Source organism: Chiloscyllium punctatum, chromosome X (genome assembly GCF_047496795.1).
Source record: "Chiloscyllium punctatum isolate Juve2018m chromosome X, sChiPun1.3, whole genome shotgun sequence".
Lineage (NCBI taxonomy): Eukaryota > Metazoa > Chordata > Chondrichthyes > Orectolobiformes > Hemiscylliidae > Chiloscyllium > Chiloscyllium punctatum.
The window spans coordinates 11,795,624-11,816,557 of NC_092791.1; the positions used below are offsets into that span (position 1 = coordinate 11,795,624).

A 20,934-nucleotide genomic window follows, 5' to 3' on the forward strand; every position below is an offset into this window, starting at 1 on the left:
TGGACTGTGGGAGGAAACTGGAGCACCCGCAGGAAACCCATGCAGACATGGGGAGAATGGGCAGACTTCCCACAGACAGTTGCCTGAGGGTGGGATCGAACCCGGGTCCCTGGCGCTGTAAGGCAGCAGTGCGAACCACTGAGCCACTGTGCAGCCTGTACCTAATCATTTACAAATCCTTCATGTCGTTCAGTGTCTTTCATGAAAGCCGCAGGTGGATGAAAACACGGAGCAGTATCTGGCTCAATGCTAAAAATACTGGGCCCCAATCCTTTACCATGGCCTAGTTTTATTTAATGTCCTTCTTCAACAAAAGAGTCCATTCAAATGGAAGGGATGATAGTGTAGTAGTAATGTCACTGAGCGCATATTTTTAAGGCCCAGGCTAATGTGCATGGAACACAGATTGAAATCGCACTGCAGAATTGAAATTCCGTGAATCAACCTGCACTGTGAAGGTACTTCCATTAATGGTAACAATGACAACCATCAGTGTTTCTTCACTGTGGGATGGTGTCAATAGTTTGGTTGAGTGAAGGGCAAATGAAGTTTAATCTGCAAAAAATCTGAGGTAATGCATTTGAGGAAGGTAAGTAAAGCAAGATAATAAGCATGAAGGTATTGGGGGGAATGCTTTTCCAAGAATATTGCTAAGGCTTGAAAATTGCAGGTGTGAGAGGCAAGGGTAATTTTCCCCAGAACAGGCTGGGGTGGGGGAGGTGGGGCGGGGGTGGGGGGTATTGAATGGAGGTGTATAACATAATGAGGGGCTTGGATAGAGTGGGCAAGGTAGGTCTGTTTCCCCTCACAGAGAGGTCACTTAGCAAGGGCTACAGATTGAAGGTGATTGGTGGAAGGATTACAGGGACATGAGGAAAATCCTTTACCCCAGGGGGTGGTAGCTGTCTGGGTCACTGCCCAGTTTAGTGGTGGAGACAGAAACCCATTTCAAAGTAACATGCCCCTGAAGCAGTGGAACCTGCAGGGCTACCGAGCAAGGGATGGAAAGTGGGGTTAGAGTGGGAGGCTAGTATATTAGACAATAAGACATTGAACAGAAGTAGGCCATTCAGCCCATCTAGTCTGCTCCATCATTCTGGGTGTTCATGATAATCCTCAATTCCATTTTCCTGCCAGTGGGAAGGAGGTTCCATTTTCTCACAGGCATGTTTGCAGGATAGCCCTATGACAGTGATGGTAGCATAAAGGGTCCTTGCTCTCACACTGCCTTCATGTAGCACCATCTCCCCAGTAGCTAGACATTGGGTTGTTCCAGCAACCAGTAGGAGGACCACAGTTTTTCACTCCTTTCTCTCTTCTTCATCCTCTGTCAACCGTGGCAGAGGAGTCTAATACTGGGGGGCATTAACTGGGCTGGGCCAAAACTGGCCCCTCACAAAGTCTCATTTTCAATTTGACTTGGCATATATTCCTTCCAAAACTGCTCTGTGCTCCCTATCATGGCAATCTGCAGATTCCCGTTGGAATCTTGTACAAAGTCGAATTCTGGAGAATCCATGCTCCAGTGTTAATGAGAGGCCCAGCCAGCATGGCGATACCCCTACCACGTGGGCGAATCCCTTTCAGACAGGAAGTAGGAAAACCGAGGTTTGGCAATCACTCTTTGCCTGTCAGGTTGGGGCAGCAAATAAATGAGCAGACAAGGCAGTTATAGAAAGTCAAATACAAGGCCTTCCTTTTTGAACAAAGGTGAATCCAAAGTTTTTCATCAATTTTGGAAGGGGACGGTTTGTTGGAAGGATATCAGATTACTATAGTTACCAGGCACAAGAGCCATGGCAGTATGGTGTGGGAGTGCAGTGGAAGTGTGATGGAATATTCTTGTGTGCTGCTCATCAAACCTGACCATTTAGTCTTGGTGACTTTGTGGTTTCTATCCTGCAAAATATGCCTTCCCCTAAAAAGAGCACCCAGCAATGATGTAAGCCTGGGTCTTCAATCATTGTAAGCTATTTTGATGCTGATTATCACTGAGTGTTCATCAGCAAAGGCACTATTGAGAGGCCTCTTCAACTCTATAGTTGTGCCCTCAAACACTGAGGTCTTGAAATTCAATCACATCCTGAGTGCAGTTCAACTACTTCTGCACAGGCAAAGACAACCAAAAGATGAGGAGGCACTGCGGTTGAATAATGGTCATCCTTTGTACGAACTCCAAAACCGTAACACATGCTCAGAAACAATATGTCCCAACACAGTCTGTGAAGAGCCAGTGTTTTATCCCCACCTTCAGATTGTGTCCCACTCACATATCACCCTGTTCTCACTGTTCTGCATTTGCTCCTGAATCCCTGACAGCTCCTTCCCTTTACAGGCCCTCCCTAAAACTCTCCTCTCATATCTCTGATATGGTTCAGCCATCATTTCCCCTCATACCTCTTTGAAGCATCCCAGGATATCTTTCTCCTTTAGAGACACCGTATAAATTCCACCTTTGTTGTAAACTTCAAATTCAAATAGTTGTATACTTCAAATTCAAATTTGTGTATACTTTAAAATGAAAACTTTGGCATTTGTAAAACTTGCGATTCTGTCAATGATTAGGTGAAATAAAAATGGTTATGAAGGACTACAAAGCAAGTGAGCAATTATCTTTGAAACCTGGCTGTCACAGATTCTGTGGAGTAGGATAGGCGTGAGGAAAACTAGAGGCAGCTCAAATGCTCGATAACTCTGGCCTCATGCTCAAAAGCTGCACCCTCGTCTCGGAGCCTGGAGATTGTCAGTGCAGACTTCCTGATGAAGGGCAGAGGGAGTTCTTGCAGAGTCCTGGTTAGTATCAATCTCGTAGCCAGCAGCCCTGAAAAAAAAATCATTTTCTCTGATTATTATCATGGCGTTATTTGTGGAATAATGCTGTGCACAAATATCTCTTCCATTGCAAGTGAGTACTCTTCAAAAATACTTTGGTGGCTGGAAAGCACTTGGGCACATTCTGAAGCCATGAAAGCTGCTTTGAATATGCAAGTCTGGTTAACATTAGTTAGCAGCATATGAGTGACAGCTATCGTCAGCAGACAGGCTGCAACTTCCATGTAGCATCCTGGATGATAGATGCCAGAAATTAAAGATTGACTGGAAATAGTTGAGGCACGTACTTTTCTTGTCAGAGTTTTATTCCAATTCACACATCACCAAACTCTGACACAATGCTCACTTGATTTCCATATATATTAAAAAATATATATATATTAAAAATTATACATATCAAATATGTGTATTATATATATAAATTTACACCTTGTTCTCACCCAGTTATCTTTTAGCTGATGTATTACTATCACTGCTCCCTAGCTCCATGTAGTCACAGGCAACCCTAGCAGACCTTATCAGATGTTAGCAGTAGAGACCTGACCCACGGCACCACAATCCGATCTCTCCCCACTCTAACGATAATCTGAACTAGAGACTGGAGGTAATACACAACTTGGTAACAGGGTGCCCAATTCCATTGACAGTGTGCGCCACAAAACATTCACCAGCCATTTGCACCTTAAAGCATACTTACTTCGTTCTTCAAAATGTATCCATCATAACTGATTTAGTTGTTTTGTCATGGATAAATAATGTCTTCAGCAGTGGTTGCACTTAATACATTAATTGAAACGAGTGATGCAAATGCTGAGATATATGCTACAAAATTATTAATTGCTTCTAGTCAAGAAGCCGCAAGGTAGTTGTTAACAAAGGCTATTTGGGCCATCTGAATCGACCCATCTGGAAAAGCACTAAAGCTCCCATCCCTCTCTGTGGTGGCATCCAGTAGCTTCATCAAGGATGCCAGAGTTTCCCCTTCCTTTCCATTATTCCAGTTGCATTTTGAGTGAAATTCTTCCTCCAATCAGTCCTAAACTTACTCTTTCTTCTTTGAATGTGTGCTTGCTTAACATCCAGTGTGACTGGTTTTGCTCTTCTACTTTATTTAACATTCCACGTTTCTCTGGGAGGTGAAAATTATTTTGGGATTAAGTTTGGGGATTTGGCTACAAGTTGGAATGGTTGACATCCGAATTCTCAAGATCTCTGATAAACTGAGGCCTGAATCTGGATTAAATAACTGATGATCCTTGGTTCATGAATATTGTTCCAAGCTTCATTTTTTTTTCAGTTTGCCATTGAACTCAACAACTGTAAGCAGTTTAATGAAACCTGAAATAGACAGATTAGCCATTCCTAAGGGAATCAAGGGAGTGATCAAGATAGGGGAATTGAGGCTAAGAATGAGCCATGATTGCACTCAATGACAGAGCAGTCGCTAAATGGTAATTTCTTGCTCTTATTTATTTGAAATAGTCTTTAATAAACCTTCTGATAGTGCAGAAACAGGCCATTCAGACCAACAAATTCATGACATTGTTTATGCTCTATAAGAACTTTCTCCCATCCCATCTCATCTCACCCAAACAGCATAACCTAAATCCTTTCTCCTTCATGTCATCACGTCATAGAGGTCTACAGCATGAAACCAGGCCCTTTGGCCCACCTTGCCAATGCCGCCACTTTTAATGTGTTTACTTGGCTTCTCCCTAAATGCTTCTGTGCTATTTATCTCCACAAATTCTTGCGGGTGAACACTCCATGCTGTCACCACTCTGAATAAAGATATTTCTGCTGAATTTCCTGATTGATTTATCAGTGATTACCTTATATTTATGGTCCCTTAGTTCTGGTCTTCCCTATGAGTGAAACATCTCTCTGTCGAAGATTATTGTTATACATCCCCATTCTCTGCTCACAATCAGTAAGCTTTTGAGAGAGAGAGAGAGAGTGTGTGTGTGTGTGTGTCCTTTAACATCCAAGCGTGTGGACAATTTGAAAAATCAGCAGCAAGATTTTCATGGGTTTAAACAAAGGAAGATGATTGTTAACTGTATGTGCAATATGAAATCTAATGCTGTGGTGCTCATTCATACAGTCACATGCACAGATAAGTTAAAAGAAAGTACTTTTGAAGAGAATAGTGTACTTTTATGGATTATAAGCAAAAAGAGTATTTGATAATCTGTGTAATTGTCTTGTTCTAGAAAAAAAAATTATGATCCATTTAGGAGGAATGAACCAGTATTTTTTTTTGTCTCTCTCGGCAATGTTTGAAATTAAAAAGACAGATTGTATTGGCAATTATATTGATGTACATATATCAGCCCATATATTATTTAGCATCAGAAACAAATTAGTCAGGGTCCTAAGTAACACACAAAAAAAAGTTTATTGTGAACAAAACTTAGATTTTTAGCAAACAGTTTAAATTGTGGAAATATATACAACTATCCTTCTTGAAAATATCCCAGCCATTCTGTTGCCACTAGGATTGGTTATTGGCTTAGTTATGGCTGGCTAAATGACTTTTTCTGGAGTCAGTGGTGGTAACTTCCTAATCTCCCTATGAACAACTTCTCACTTACAGTAATGAGGTCTTCCTGTGGGTTTTTAACTCCAAAATAAATAATGAGAGGGGCTTCAGTGAAAGAGAGAAAGAGGACAATGGCTATTGCTCCAGAGCAAAGTCATCTCAGTCTCTCTAGGTTCAAATTCAATATATTTTTGCTTCTCTCTGAAAGTGTTGCAGACTTAATTTTGCGAGATGCAAAATGGAACACTGTTGCTGCTATCACCAGCATCCTTTACTTTTCTAGAGTTCTTTCCAAAAACATTCATGATATATGTATGCCCAGAAATTAATATTTTGGGTGACATCTCTTCATTACACATTGCAGAGCTGATGAAGAAGTTTAAGGTTAATTCAGCAGCCAAATTAATTTGTCAAAGTCGTTTTAGCATCCTTTCAGTGCAATGCACTTAATGATTTGAAGTAAGTTAGTGACTTGTAGTCTTGTTAGCAGGGTGTCATGCTGCAGTTGTCATGGACAGAGTTTCTGTTTTTTTTTCTTGTCTGTGAGCAAAATATTTCATTTGTGAAGTCAGTGCGTTTGCTTATCCTGAGTATTTTGTCCCAATTTAAATAACTTCTAGCAGCCAGCTTTTTGGGAATTTATGAACAAAGATTATTGATTATCACTGTGATAAATGTTGTAGAATTGAAATATGTTCATATCATTTCTGGAATGTGGATTTCAAAATAGAGGCAAGTGGGTGTTGATTACTTATGTGAGGGTTTTCTTTGAGAAAAAAAGGTCAGACAATTCTTCTGGAACAGTGACTAAATTTAGCATTTTTGTCAGAAAGCAGTTGTCTGCAAACCTATGGAAGGAAGTTTGTACTGTTGGATTTATTACAGGCAGAGTAAACACGTAAGCTTTGTTTTCAGTTCAGAAGAATATAGTATCAGCATTTTTTTAAAAAACATTAGTTCAGAAGGCACCAGTTTTAAATTTAGAAGCAAGATTAACTTCACTTCTAGAAATAGTTCAGTCACAAATTAACCTCACAGAAAGCTTTAGTTTGTGAAACCTCCACAATTGGAACACATGGTTAGCTATTAGCAAGTTATACGAATTGAGAAAGTTTAAACCTTCAGATTTGTAGAAGTTCAACTTGGCAAATTTGGAAAGGACTCATTCAATTGTCTTCACATTCCACAATAAGGAAACTGTCAGGAGTCGGTTCAATAGAGCCGTAAAGAGTTGAGATCGGATTTTTCCCTCTCTGGGCTTGAGTCTGTGTAACATATAGTGTCAGGAAACAGACTGAAGCCTTGCATTACCAAGTGCTGTAAGACCATTCTAGCTGTTGTACATATTTAGATAGCTTGTTTTCTTTTTAAATTTTTCCTTTTATATAATTGTTATAATCTCAGCTGATGTTATTATTGTTATTATAGTAAGATCCTAGACTAAAGACTGGCTCAATAGATCAATGCTGCAGATATAGTTTGACCAAAAAAAATTTAAAACATAAAAAATGTTTCTGAACAAAATAAACAAAGATAAAATAAGCAAAGGTATCTCCTTGTAACACGTTAAAAATCTCACAACACCAGGTTATAGTCCAACAGGTTTAATTGGAAGCACACTAGCTTTCGGAGTGACGCTCCTTCATCAGGTGATAGTGGAGGGCTCGATCGTAACACAGAATTTATAGCAAAAATTTGCAGTGTGATGTAACTGAAATTATACATTGAAAAACTGATTGTCTGTTAAGCCTTTCATGTGTTAGAATACAGTGATAGTTTCACTTCTTTCATGTGTAAATCACAAAACCCTTTTTTTTAAAGTTGCATTCTCGGATTAGCTGTTAACAATGGTGATAGCTAGACAATATGTTGAAGGTGTTAGCCCCCTGTGTTCTCTGTCTATGACCTGATGTTTAGATTGATTCTAATTTAAAAAGTGAGATAACAGAGTTTTACATAAATTCTTGCAGTTTTTGAGCTCAGAGTTCTACATGAATGTATGCAGTTTTTGAGCAAAGTGCAATGTAACTCTGCAAGTACAAACTCACCCCACAAAATATATGTGTGCATGTGGGTCTTTGTCTGTCTGTGTGTGTGTGTCTGTCTGGTGTGGGGGTTGTGAGTGTGAGAATGTGTGTGTGTGTGTTTGTGTGTGTGTGTGGTGAGTGCAGAGTGTCATAAGTCTGTGAGGGGGTGCATGTGTGAGTGTGGGTGTCTATAAGGGTGTGTGTGGGTGTCTGTGTGCGCGTCTGTGTGTATCTGTGTCCGTGTGTATGTGCGAGTGTGTGTGTGTAGGAATATCTGTGTGTGTATAGTGCACTGGTGGTCACCTGTAATGTGACATGAACCCAAGGTCCCGGTTGAAGCCCTCCCTAAGCTATCAGCCTCTGCTCGGCCACTTTCCTCTGCTGCCTGTCCCAAAGTCCACCTTGGAGGATAGTCACCCGAAGGTCCGAGGCTGAATGTCCTGGACCACTCTGGCATCTCCAAATCCTTGTAACACAAATTCAACGATGTTTAAATACAAACTAAGAGCCCCATTAATCCCAAAACATTCTTTTATAAATTGAAAAGAAAATCAACAGCTTTTATATAATGCCCAAAACAAAATAAGCACTATTGCTGTATGGCAGTAATGTAAGGGTTTTTTTTAAAACCAAGAGATGAGGAAAAAAAATGCCCAAAACACAGCTCAATACAGGATCCAAAAACATCACTCATACAGTACTCACACCAAAGTCTATCTCTAACACCTTGGTAGGTTTTAATCACTTGTGACTTTAACTTGTAGTTCCAGTTCAGAGATAGCTTCTTCCTGGAGCCATACCATAAGACCATAAGACATAGGAGTGGAAGTAAGGCCATTCGGCCCATCGAGTCCACTCCGCCATTCAATCATGGCTGATGCGCATTTCAGCTCCACTTACCAGCATTCTCCCCGTAGCCCTTAATTCCTCTAGACAACAAGAACCTATCAATCTCGGCCTTGAAGACATTTAGCGTCCCTGCGTCCACTGCACTCCGTGGCAATGAATTCCACAGGCCCACCACTCTCTGGCTGAAGAAATGTCTCCGCATTTCTGTTCTGAAATGACCCCCTCTAATTCTAAGGCTGTGTCCACGGGTCCTAGTCTCCTCGCCTAACAGAAACAATTTCCTAGCATCCACCTTTTCCAAGCCATGTATCATTTTGTACGTCTCTATTAGAACTCCCCTTAATCTTCTAAACTCCAACGAATACAATCCCAGTATCCTCAGCCGTTCCTCATATGCTAGACCTGTCATTCCAGGGATCATCCGTGTGAATCTCCGCTGGACACGTTCCAGTGCCAGTATGTCCTTCCTGAGGTGTGGGGACCAAAACTGGACACAGTACTCCAAATGGGGCCTAACCAGAGCTTTATAAAGTCTTAGTAGTATATCTCTGCTTTTATATTCCAACCCTCTTGACATAAGAGACAACATTGCATTCGCTTTCTTAATCACAGACTCAACCTGCATGTTTGCCTTTAGAGAATCCTCGACTAGCACTCCCAGATCCCTTTGTGCTTTGGCTTTATTCATTTTCTCACCATTTAGAAAGTAGTCCATGCTTTTATTCTTTTTGCCAAAGTGCAAGACCTCGCACTTGCTCACGTTAAACTCCATCAGCCATTTCCTGGACCACTCTCCCAACCTGTCTAGATCCTTCTGTAGCCTCCCCACTTCCTCAGCACTACCTGCCTGTCCACCTAACTTCGTATCATCGGCAAACTTCGCTAGAATGCCCCCGGTTCCCTCATCCAAATCCTTTATATATAATGCGAACAGCTGTGGCCCCAGCACCGAACCCTGCGGAACACCGCTCGTCACCGGCTGCCATTCTGAAAAAGAACCTTTTATCCCAACTCTCTGCCTTCTGTCAGACAGCCAATCCTCAATCCATCCCAGCAGCTCACCTCGAACACCTCTACTTTTGCCTGTCGTTTGTTTCTTATGTACTGAAAGAAACTTTTACTATTATTTCTAATATTACTGGCTAGCCTACCTTCATATTTGATCCTCTCATTTCTTATTACACTCTTTGTTATCCTCTGTTTGCTTTTGTATCCTTCCCAATCTTCTGATTTCCCACTGTTCTTAGCCACTTTATAGGATCTCTCTTTTTCTTTAATACATTTCCTGACTTCCTTTGTCAGTCAAGGTTGTCTAATCCCTCCCCGGTTAATCTTTCTTTTCTTGGGAATGAACCTCTGTACAGTGTCCTCAATTATACCTACAAACTCCTGCCATTTTTGCTCTACTGTCTTCCCGGTTAGCCTCTGCTTCCAGTCTATTTTAGTTGGTTCCTCTCTCATGCCCTCATAATTACCTTTATTCAACTGTAACACCATTACATCAGATTTTGCCTTCTCCCTTTCAAACTCCAGACTGAACTCTACCATATTATGGTCGCTACTTCCTAAGGGTTCCCTTACTTTAAGATCTTTTATAGAGTCTGGTTCATTGCAAAGCACTAGGTCCAGAATAGCCTGCTCTCTTGTGGGCTCCATGACAAGCTGTTCCAAAAAGCCATCCTGTAAGCATTCCATGAATTCCCTCTCTTTAGATCCACTAGCAACATTATTTACCCAGTCCACCTGCATATTGAAGTCTCCCATGATCAATGTAACCTTGCCTTTCTGACATGCCTTCTCTATTTCCCGGTACATGTTGCGTCCCTGGTCCTGACCACTGTTAGGAGGTCTGTACACAACTCCAATTATGGTTTTTTTGCCTTTGTGGTTCCTTAATTCCACCCACACAGACTCCACATCATCCGACGCTATGTCATTCAATACCATAGATTTAATTTTGTTCTTAACTAACAAGGCAACCCCACCCCCTCTGCCCACCTCTCTGTCTTTTCGATAAGTTGAAAAACCATAACTGCCAGTCATGACCCCCCTGTAACCAAGTCTCTGTGATGCCTACTATATCATAATCATTCACTATTATCTGTGCCATTAGTTCATCGGCTTTGTTATGAATGCTACGAGCATTCAGGTAAAGTGCCTTAATGCTAACTTTCTTATCATTAGAGATGTTGGAAGTCATATGTCCTAAGTTATCCTTGCTTTTTTCTGCATTCTCAGTCTGCCTCAATTTTAAATCCGCCTGGAAACATGCTATCCTGCTGCTTATCTTTCCATTTACCTCCATACTCCCTGTCGCTTTCACTTTCCCTTCCCCCCAACTCAGAAGTTTAAAGTCCTACTGACCACCCTATTTATCCTCTTCGCTAGAACATTGGTACCTGATCGGTTCAGGTGGAGACCGTCCCAACGGTACAGATCCCCCCTGTTCCAAAACTGATGCCAATGCCCCATGAAGTGGAATCCCTCTTTCCCACACCAATCCCTTAGCCACGTGTTTACTTGCCTAATTTTCTTGTCCCTATGCTAATTGGCACGTGGCTCGGGCAGTAATCCGGAGATTATGACCCTTGAGGACCTGTGCTTCAATTTCCTGCCTAGTGCTTCGTAATGCCCAAACAGGTCCTCCACCCTAGTCTTGCCTATGTTGTTGGTACCAACGTGGACCACAACAACTGGATCCTCCCCCTCCCGCTCCAATATCCTTTCAAGCCGGTCAGAGATGTCTCGCACCCTGGCACCGGGCAGGCAACACACCATGCGAGACTCCCGATCCGGCTTGCAAAGGATACTATCTGTCCCCCTAATTATAGAATCCCCTATAACCACTACTTGTCTATTAGCTCCCCCCTCTTGAATGGCCTTCTGCACCATGGTGCCTTGGTCAGTTGGCTCGTCCTGTCCAGAGCCCTTTTCCTCATCCGAACAGGGAGCAAGAATCTCGTACCTGTTGGACAAGGTTAAGGGCTGAGGCTCCTCCACTCCTGAACTCCGGTTCCCCCTACCTGCCTCACTTACAGTCACACTCTGATGAGCCTGATCACTAACTGAATGTGAGTTACTTAATCTCCCAGGTGTAACTGCCTCCTGAAACAAAGCATCCAGGTAACTCTCCCCCTCCTGGATGTGCCGCAGTGTTTGAAGCTCCGATTCCAGATCATCAACTCTGATCCGGAGTTCTTCCAGCAACCAACGCTTGCTGCAGATGTGGTCACTGCCGTTCACAATGGGATCAGCCAGCTCCCACATCACACAGCAACAGCACATCACCTGCCCAGCCATCTCTGCTTAGTTAGTTACTTACTTACTTTGTACAAGTATGAGTTAGAATACCTTCTGATACCTCTCTGCTATAGTTTTTTTTACCCTAAGTAAGGACTTGATGTATACACACACAAAAAAAAACATGAAGTAATTTTTTAACTAGTCCCCAGTAAAGAAATAAAAATTCTTACCTTAAAAGAAAAAGCAGAGTAGTTAAGAAGGTTAGAGGAAGAGGGTGGGTGGGAGATACTACAGGTGTAGAATCTCGGGTTTAGCCGCCTTCCGGACTTAAATACTCACTTTTCCTTCCCGGCTGCCTTACTGTCTTACCTTTGCTGTAGTCTCCCGGGTTCTCTTTTACTTCGACGCTGCTCCCGCTCAAATGACCGTTGGTGTCCGCCCTCCGGACTTAAATACTCACTTTTCCTTCCCGGCTGCCCCTCTGCTTGCCGTCACTTCCTCTGTAGCTCCCGCTCTTTCTGTGGAGAGAGAGAGAGAAAAAAAAACACCCCGCTGCCCGCTACAGGTAAGCAATTTTAAATCAAACTGTCTTACCTTTGCTGTAGTCTCCCGGGTTCTCTTTTACTTCGACGCTGCTCCCGCTCAAATGACCTGAGCCTAAACATACTCAGCTCTAAGTAACCTATTCAGGGCTTTATCCTAACACTTCTGATCTGGGACTAACACTAAATCCTCACTCTAAGGTAATCTAAAACCTTAGACAAACAGGATATTGAAGAAGGCGTTTGGTATCTTGCCTTTATTGGTCAGTGCATTGAGTATAAGAGTTGCGCAATCATATTGTGGCTGTACAGGACATTGGTTCAGCCACTTTTGGAATACTGCGTTCAGTTCTGGTCTCCCTGCTATAGGAAGGATGCTGTGAAACTTGAAAAGGTTCAGAAGAGATCGACAAGGATATTGCCAGGGTTGGAGTGTTTGAGCTGTAGGGAGAGGCTGAGTAGGCTGGCGTTGTTTTCCCTGGAGCATCAGAGGCTGAGGGATGACCTTATAGAGTTTTATAAAATCATGAAGGGCATAGATAGGGTGAATAGCTAAGGTCTTTTTCCCAGGGTGGGGGAGTCTAAAACTAGAGGTCACAGATTTAAAGTGAGAGGGGAAAGATTTAAAAAGGACCTAAGGGCAGCTTTTTCACCCAGAGGGTGGTTTGTATATGGAATGAGCTGCCAGAGGAAGTGGTGGAGGCTGGTACAATTACAACATTTAAAAGGCATCTGGATGGGCATCTGAATGGGAAGGGTGTAGAGGGATATGGGTCAAGTGCTGGCAAATGGAACTAGGATATCTATTAGGATATAATTTGGGGTATTTGGTTGACATGGACGTGTTAGACTGAAGGGTCTGTTTCCATGCCGTACAGCTCAATGTCTCTTACTAACCCAAAATCCATGAACCCAAGCCTACAATAACTGATATTAAGAATATAAATAAATCGGAATTTATGTTGCAGTAATGAACTTCTGTTCTGTGGTTAAAAAAGATCTGCAATGTGAATGTGCGTTAGTGACCAACTACCACGTTAACTAACTGAACAAAAGGAAAAGATGTATTGAACCAAGATTCACAATGGAATCTGACTAATCCAGCACTACTGTCAGCTGGGATCATAACTTCACATGCTTAGCCCAGACTTTTAATGGTGTTGTTTCAATAACACTATCACAGCATCAAAGGTTAGATAGAGATGAAGAAGGAAAAGAAAGAAGACAAATGTAATCAAGTATTGTTTTTGTAGAAAGTCTATTGGTTCTTGGAAAAATTTTGCCTTTGATGGTGTGTGGGGGTGGGTCTTGTAAAACTAACAGATTCTTTCTTCTTGTTGTCGGATCTCTCAGCTGAACCTGAAATTGGAACAGTTTAGAGAAAGAACTTTCTCCCATTTTCAATGGCTTTTCAGATGATTTTTTTTCTGATGGTATCTGTCATGATACCATCAGGCCAAACTAATGTCTGTTATTAATACCTAACTAAAATGACAAAATATGGCTGTTGTACCAGTGTGACCTATGACAAGCCCAGTCTTTTTTTCCAAATAAGGTGGTGTATTAAACCATCACACACCCCGTGTTATCGCTTGTCATATTCTGATATCATATTCACTATGAAGTACTCTTTTTGAATGCTTTTTGGGGAAAAGCATTATGTTTTGCTATATCTATGGTCCAGAGTGAAGTTTAAAAAAAAGTGAGCCAGCTGATATGTGATAGTCCTGTTCTGTTGGTAGTCTATTCTTAATAGAGTGACTCATGAATTTCACAAATGGCTGTAATTGCCTACATTTAATGAAGCATTTGTTGGAGTTTTAGGACTGTCTGGATCAGGTACAGCCGTAAATCACATGAGGTGCAACCAATCATCTTAAAAGCTATTTTACTCATTTAAGAATGCTTTAAGATTGCAATATTTTCATGCCTATACTAGGCATGATATTGTATTGGTGGATCTGAAAAGGAACAGGCTTGTAGACGTGACAATCTTTTTTCTTAAAGCATAGTTATTGCTGTCCTTTCTGCTGTTGCTGCTGCTGCTGCCTCTTGTTTTCTGTAGTCAGTACTTTCAAAGTGACAAAAGGCACAAACCTGGCTGCCCAGCCATGTGATACCTCACAAGCACAACTCCTTTACCAAATATCCAATGGTCTTCGATTGATTAGCCACATCCTGGTTTATTGTCTGAGAGGCTCCTGACAATCACCTTCATTATCTCAAAGAAGATCCATTCATTTTATCAATGTCCTGTGTTGGTCTCAGGCTGTGTGTAGCTGGCACCTTTACAATTGGCTGGTTTTTACCACTTTGGTTAGACAAGTCAGTTCAACAACTCAGATCTGCTGATCATGTGTAAATGTCACCATAGACAAACAGGACATTGGTTAGGCCACTGTTGGAATATTGTGTGCAATTCTGGTCTCCTTCCTATTGGAAAGATGTTGTGAAACTTGAAAGGGTTCAGGAAAGTTTTACAAGGATGTTGCCAGGGTTGGAGGATTTGAGCTATAGGGAGAGGCTGAACAGGCTGGGGCTGTTTTCCCTGGAGCGTCAGAGGCTGAGGGGTGACCTCATAGAGGTTTATAAAATTATGAGGGGCATGGATAGGATAAATAGACAAAGTCTCTTCCCTGGGGTCGGGGAGTCCAGAACTCGAGAGCATAGGTTTATGGTGAGGGGGGAAAGATATAAAAGAGACCTAAGGGGCAACGTTTTCACGCAGAGGGTGGTGCGTGTATGGAATGAGCTGCCAGAGGAAGTGGTGGAGGCTGGTACAATTGCAATATTTAAGAGGCATTTGGGTGGGTATCTGAATAGGAAGGGTTTGGAGGGATATGGGCCAGTTGCTGGCAGGTGGGACTAGATTGGGTTGGGATATCTGGTCAGCATGGACGTGTTGGACCGAAGGGTCTGTTTCCATGCTGTACATCTCTATGACTCTATGAGATCAGCTGACCATGTGTAAATGTCACCATAGACAAATCAGGCCAGCTGACCATAAAGAAGTCTGATTATGCCAGGTCAGCTGACCATGGGTTAATTTCATGATACACCAGTCAGGTCAGCTGACCGTGGGTAAATTTAATGATACACAAGTCAGGTCAGCTGACCGTGGGTAAATTCCACCATACGTCAGGTCAACTGACTGTGGGTAAATTTCTAGGTAAAAGCAATGACTGCAGATGCTGGAAATCAGAGTTTAGATCAGAGTGGTGCTGGAAAAGTACAGCAGGTCAAGCAGCATCTGAGGAACAGAAAAATCGACGTTTCAGGCAAAAGCCCTTCATCAGGAATACAGGCAGGGTGTCTGCAGAGTGGAGAGATTAAAAAATTTCACCACACACAAGTCAGATTGGCTGTGTGTAAATTTCACCATGCGTCAGGTCAGCTTACTTTAGGTGGCCACCTTGGTCACATAATAGTCCACCTTTTGAAGGAAAGGGCCATTTCAAAGAGGCCAGGTTGAACAAAGTCTGTAGCTTAAAAGGTAGGTCATGCCATTCCTGGGCATGACATTAGGAAAGGGTTTAATATGTCAAAGATCAGTATCGGACCCTCCCTCAGCCTTCACTTTTCAACAGAAATGATTCCCAGCTTCCATCTTTCCAGGTCGTTATATCTCCCATTCTGGTATGATTGCGTGACAAAGGGTGTGTCCCACTCAGACAGAAAGGATAAGCTCAACGCCAAGCGCTGAAAGTTCGCTCTCATTTTTTTTCTCAGAATCGTACTCAGTGACGGGAAGCGATGGCAGCATCTCCACCTCAGTGGCCTCGATCCAGCCACAGCCCTCCACCAGTTCGGCTCCCAGCTCACCGAGCTCCAAGCGATCGGTGAGCACCTTGAAGAAATGGCTGACCAGTCCAGTCCGCAAGCTCAGTAGCGGCAAGATCGACCGGCAGGTGAAGAAACTGGAAGGCAAACCCAAGAAGGCGGAACGAAGGAAGAGCATCGATGAGCGACGGAGGAGCATCGACCTGGGGATAGTCAACAAAGGGAGTGAAATTCAAGACACGGTGAGAGGCCTTTCATTTCGCGAGATATAAATCTTCAGTTCTTCAAATCAACTTCACTTTGCTAATGCTATCACCACTTAAAATCTTAACTGTTCTCCTTTAATCTTTCAAGGGATGTGGGAGTCACTGGCAAGGCCAGTATTTATTGCTTAGTTGCCCCTTGTTCTGAGTGACATGCTTGACCACTTCAGAGAGTGATTAAGAGTCAGTCCTATTGTCGAGAGTCATACATAGACTAGAAGATAACATATTTCCTTCCTTCGAGGAACATAGGAACAGGAGTAGGCCATTCAGCCCCTTGAGCCTGTTCTGCCATTCAATGAGATTGTGGCTGATCTGTGGCCTAACTCCACAGACCTGCTTTTGGCCCATGTCCCTTAATACCAATAACGTTTATTGCTCTTAGATTTAAAATAAACAGCTGATCCAACATCCACTGCCATTTGTGGAAGAGAGTTTGAAACCTCTGCCACCCTTTGTTTGTCAAAGTGCTTCCTAACATCTCTCCTGAATGGTCTGGGCCTCATTCTCGGACTATAGCCCCCATTCTGGAATCCTCAACCAGAGGAAATAGTTTACCCTTTTCCACCAAGTCTCTTCTAGTTAATATCTTGAAGATTTCAATCAGATTACCCCTTAACCTTCTAAATTCACAAACATTAGTCAACCTTAGGTTTATGTGACAATTGACTGTTATTATACCAGTTTTAATTCCAAGGTTTTTTCCTGAATTCAGATTGCCATGATGGGGTTCACACCCATATCTCGGAACATTAGCCTGGGCATTTCAGATTACTTGTACCATTCCACCATTGCCTTCTTGTTTAGCTATTTGTAAACAATCTCTGCACCTTCGAGTACCTCAGTATATGTACACCACTGTGAAGGTTTTTCTGAGATGAATGAGATAGGATTAAAAACAAGTCTCCCTTTTCATCTTCTGCTCGAGCTTTGCCATTGAGATTCCTGATATATTTCACCATCTGGCCCAGCCAGGTTGCGAACGATTTTAAAGTCTGTGTGGCCTTGGGGAGAGATTGGCTTTGGTGTGGATGCAAAACGAGTGCGAACCTATCTGCTGCCTGTTATATCCCAACCTCATATTCAGGTCTGTTGCTGTCAATGGGACTGGATGTATCATGAACAATAGTACGACTCACTGACGTAGCATACTGGAGCTCAGGCACTGCTACTCCCAGCATTATCTCAAGTTAATGATTGTAAATAAGTGCATAGAATTCCTTAGTTTACCTTACTTTTGGATCCAGGTTGACAGAACGCACAAACTGTTCTTCTGTACTCATCATTTATTACAGGTAGTTAAACTCCAACCACAGATGAACAGTTACATACTGTCAGAATATAATACCACTAATTAAAATTCTAATCCCTTCAAAACTCCTACACACGCACACACACACTCTCTCACTCTTATTCTCTCTCGCACACACACACACACACAGTCTCTCACTCTTATTCTCTCTCGCACACACACAGAGTCTCTCACTCTTATTCTCTCTCGCGCGCACACACACACAGTCTCCCGCTCTCTCTCTCACTCACTCACTCACACTCCTGCCCACACACACAAGCTTTCACTCTCTCTCACACACACTCCCCCACCCACACACTCTCTCTCTCTCTCTCAAACACACTCGCATACCCCTTCACTTACTCACACACACACACTCCCCCACACATACTCACTCATTCCCCTGTCACAGATACACACACACACACACACTTCAGTAGTCCTTGGCCACAAATTCTGTTGAGCTGGTTCTTGCAGATATGAAAGTTTCTGGCTTCCCATCTCTGGATGCCTCCACCAATTTGCAGAGGCACAGGATGACTGGTTTGCTTGTAAAATATCTCGAACTTATCAATTTAAAGTCACATTGTACAGCAACTTCTGAAGGAAGATTAGTTTTGACTGCAGAGAACAGAGAGACAGCGCCTGAGGGTGGAGGTCAAAAGATTTTGTTGTGTTTTGTGCCTAGTCTGATGAAGGAGCAGCACTCCGAAAGCTTGTGATTTCAAATAAACCTGTTGGACTATAACCTGGTGTTATGTAACTTCGAACTTTGATTTAATTATACAGAGTATAGGTGCATGGATGAGTATGCATATAGAACCTGACAGTTTGGAAACACAGAAGGGAATGGGAAATTAAGGAGGGTTGGAATCGGTCAGACGGACTAGTAACTCTATCACTTCTGCAGGATATTGGTCAGTAATAGAAAGTCTGGCTGATTTACCACTGAGGCTGACCACAGTGATTCCAATACTTTCCCAAAGTACGTGTCAACATTGGGGGGGGTGCAGCTTTAGTCCTTGGAAATTCCACACTCACACTCCCAAAAGAAAGAAGTCAGGTCAATGAATACCTTCTGAGTGACAATGACAGTCAGTTAACCATGGCTGTCAAAGGAAGTTAAGGATTGTGTAAGAGTAAAAGAAAAGTAAAATTACTAGAAATAGTCATGAATCTGAGGATTTCAGGATGCAGCAAAGGCAGACCACGAAACTGGTGAACAAAAGAATAGAATATAGGTGCAATCTAGCAAAACAAAGGTCTTTAAAAGCTTCTATCGGTATGTAAAAAGGAAATGTTTGGTTAAAATAAAAGCCCTCAGGAGAATTTATAATGGGGTAAAGAGAAGTGGCAGAGAAGCTAAATGATTTCTTTGTGCCAGGTTTTATTGAGAAAGATATAAAAGAATTCCCAGAAATAGAGATCTGAGGGGCTAGGGAAAATGAGGAGCTGAAGGAAATTAGTGTTAATGAGGTTATACTGGAGACATTAATGAGTCTGAACATTGATAAATCCCCGGGACCTAAGAGGCTACCTCCCAGAGAGTGATGGCCATGAAGATATTCGACGTATTATGGTATCGAAGGAGGCTATTCAGCTCCATCAAATCCATGCCAGATCCTATTAACAATCAAATGTTCTGCTCCCAAACATAAATACTCCTCCTGGCCTCGAGTGTTGGCAGGCTTTTACTCAGTGGTGGAGCAGTGGAGAAACATTATGCTGTGTCTCTGCCTTCCACGAATGAAAATGAAATGAACATTTAGATATTTGAATAGGTCACTGTGGCTGTGAGAGCACATCATAAACCTGGGGGGCTGGCAGAATAGACTGGGGAGACTGTGAAGCTGGTTCATGTGCCATTTTACAGCAGGATACCAATTTGACCACATGTTAGTGACTACAATTCGGTCCCAAGGGTCCCAGCTGCATTATTTACTGCTTGACCCTTGCTTTTGTGGTTGCAACCTTGCACTCCTTCAATCCCAGTCAACCACCAGCCAACTATTGGTCTCGAAATGTAGTCTCCATATAAGGTCGTTAACGGCCGGTTTCCCCTCTCTTCCTATGACATTCCAAGTGGCTTAGACTGCAAGGCATGGAAAACATATTCACTAATGGTCTGACAAGGCAATAAACGTGCTCTGGTTTGAACTGGAGGATTAAAGTCTCAGGGGAATGCCAGTATCTTGCTTGATTAACTAGGTTCACTGCCCATTGAGCAAAGCAACCACAATCATCAGGATCATGCTGGTGGTTTTCTCCTCACAAGCCACCTCACCACCTGACAATCCTGGTTAATATTCTTCCTCTCAATTCAATTATCCAATTGCCTTTTCAAAGAAATTTGTTTCGAGCAGAGAATCCCACCTTCAAGCCATCCTCATCTTTCTTAATCCAAGCCAGCACTTCATAAGCTTTTTTGTCATGGGCCCCACTTTGAAGCTTGGAAGTTGCTGAGCCAACAGAGTGAGGGACATGTGGCAGGGTGGCTTACAGCTGAGAGGCTGAAGTAGGAGGGTAATTGGGGAGCTGTGAGGGCGGGAGGTAGGTGGAGATCAGGAGTGGGGAGGGAAGAGTGATGTTTAATTTTCAGGGGTTTTGAATAAACACTTACCTTTGGAAAGGCTCTTTTAGTTGGTCAATTAGACCACAAGCCTGCTTTCCTGAAAACAGACATGAGGATTTTAAGGGCCATCACAACTGTTAACACTTGGTCAGCGCTCCGTGTTAACCATTGCCTTGGAGCCCATGCTCCATCTTGCAATCCAGCTGGGGACTGTGACCCAACCTTGAGGAGGCCTGGATCTAAACTACCTTTGTGTTCTCATATAAACAGGTAAGAAGGTTGTTCCATCTCACTAACCAAAGCGAGTAACCTCAAACTATTTACCTGAGGATAATCAGTCAGAACTTTGAAGAATTCTGAACAGGTCACGACTCCAGAAGCAGGGGGTCATAGTTTAAGGATACGGGGAAGGCCATTTTGCATTGAGATGAGGAGAAATGTCTTCACTCAGAGTGGTGAACCTGTGGAATTCTCTACCACAGAAAGCAGCCAGGGTCAGAACATTGAATGATTTCAAGAAAGAGTCAGATATCATGTGTAGGGCTAAATGGTATTGGGGAGAAAGCGGGAACAGGGGACTGAGTTGGATGATCGGCCATGATTGTATTGAATGGTGAGCAGACTGAAAGGGCTGATTGGTCTACTTCTGCTCCTATTTTCTACATTGCTATGACTTGACCTGCTCAGATCTGATGCACTAAAGTCTGAACATTTCAAATTTCTGCCCACGTCAAAACCCTTAGTTCTGGTAAGAATCTACGGGAATCTGCTTGATCTTTGCTGTTTTTTGTAAACTCAAGTGCCTAAAATATACTTAACTTTCCAATGACCTGTTATAACATCTCTGAACAGGTTAATTAGAAAAAAGTATTAAAAATAGAACCACTTGATTAAAATCTGTTCAGTAAAAACAGGTGCGACACTCCACCAGGTTAACTGCCCAGAGGTTGAAGAGAAAGAAAAGTCCTCTTGTGACATCAGCTTTAATATGAG

General features: G+C 42.6%; 1 protein-coding gene across 4 annotated transcripts in view; it reads left to right on the plus strand.

The window, feature by feature from the left end:
- The window catches only part of LOC140471214 (rho guanine nucleotide exchange factor 25-like), a 346,706-nt gene that overhangs the window by 212,138 nt on the left and 113,634 nt on the right, over positions 1–20,934 (plus strand). For all 4 annotated transcript variants that reach the window (XM_072567136.1, XM_072567138.1, XM_072567137.1 and 1 more), the window contains one exon: positions 15,765–16,057. In XM_072567136.1, coding sequence (XP_072423237.1) covers positions 15,765–16,057 — 293 coding nt within the window. The remainder of the gene's footprint in view (positions 1–15,764; positions 16,058–20,934) is intronic.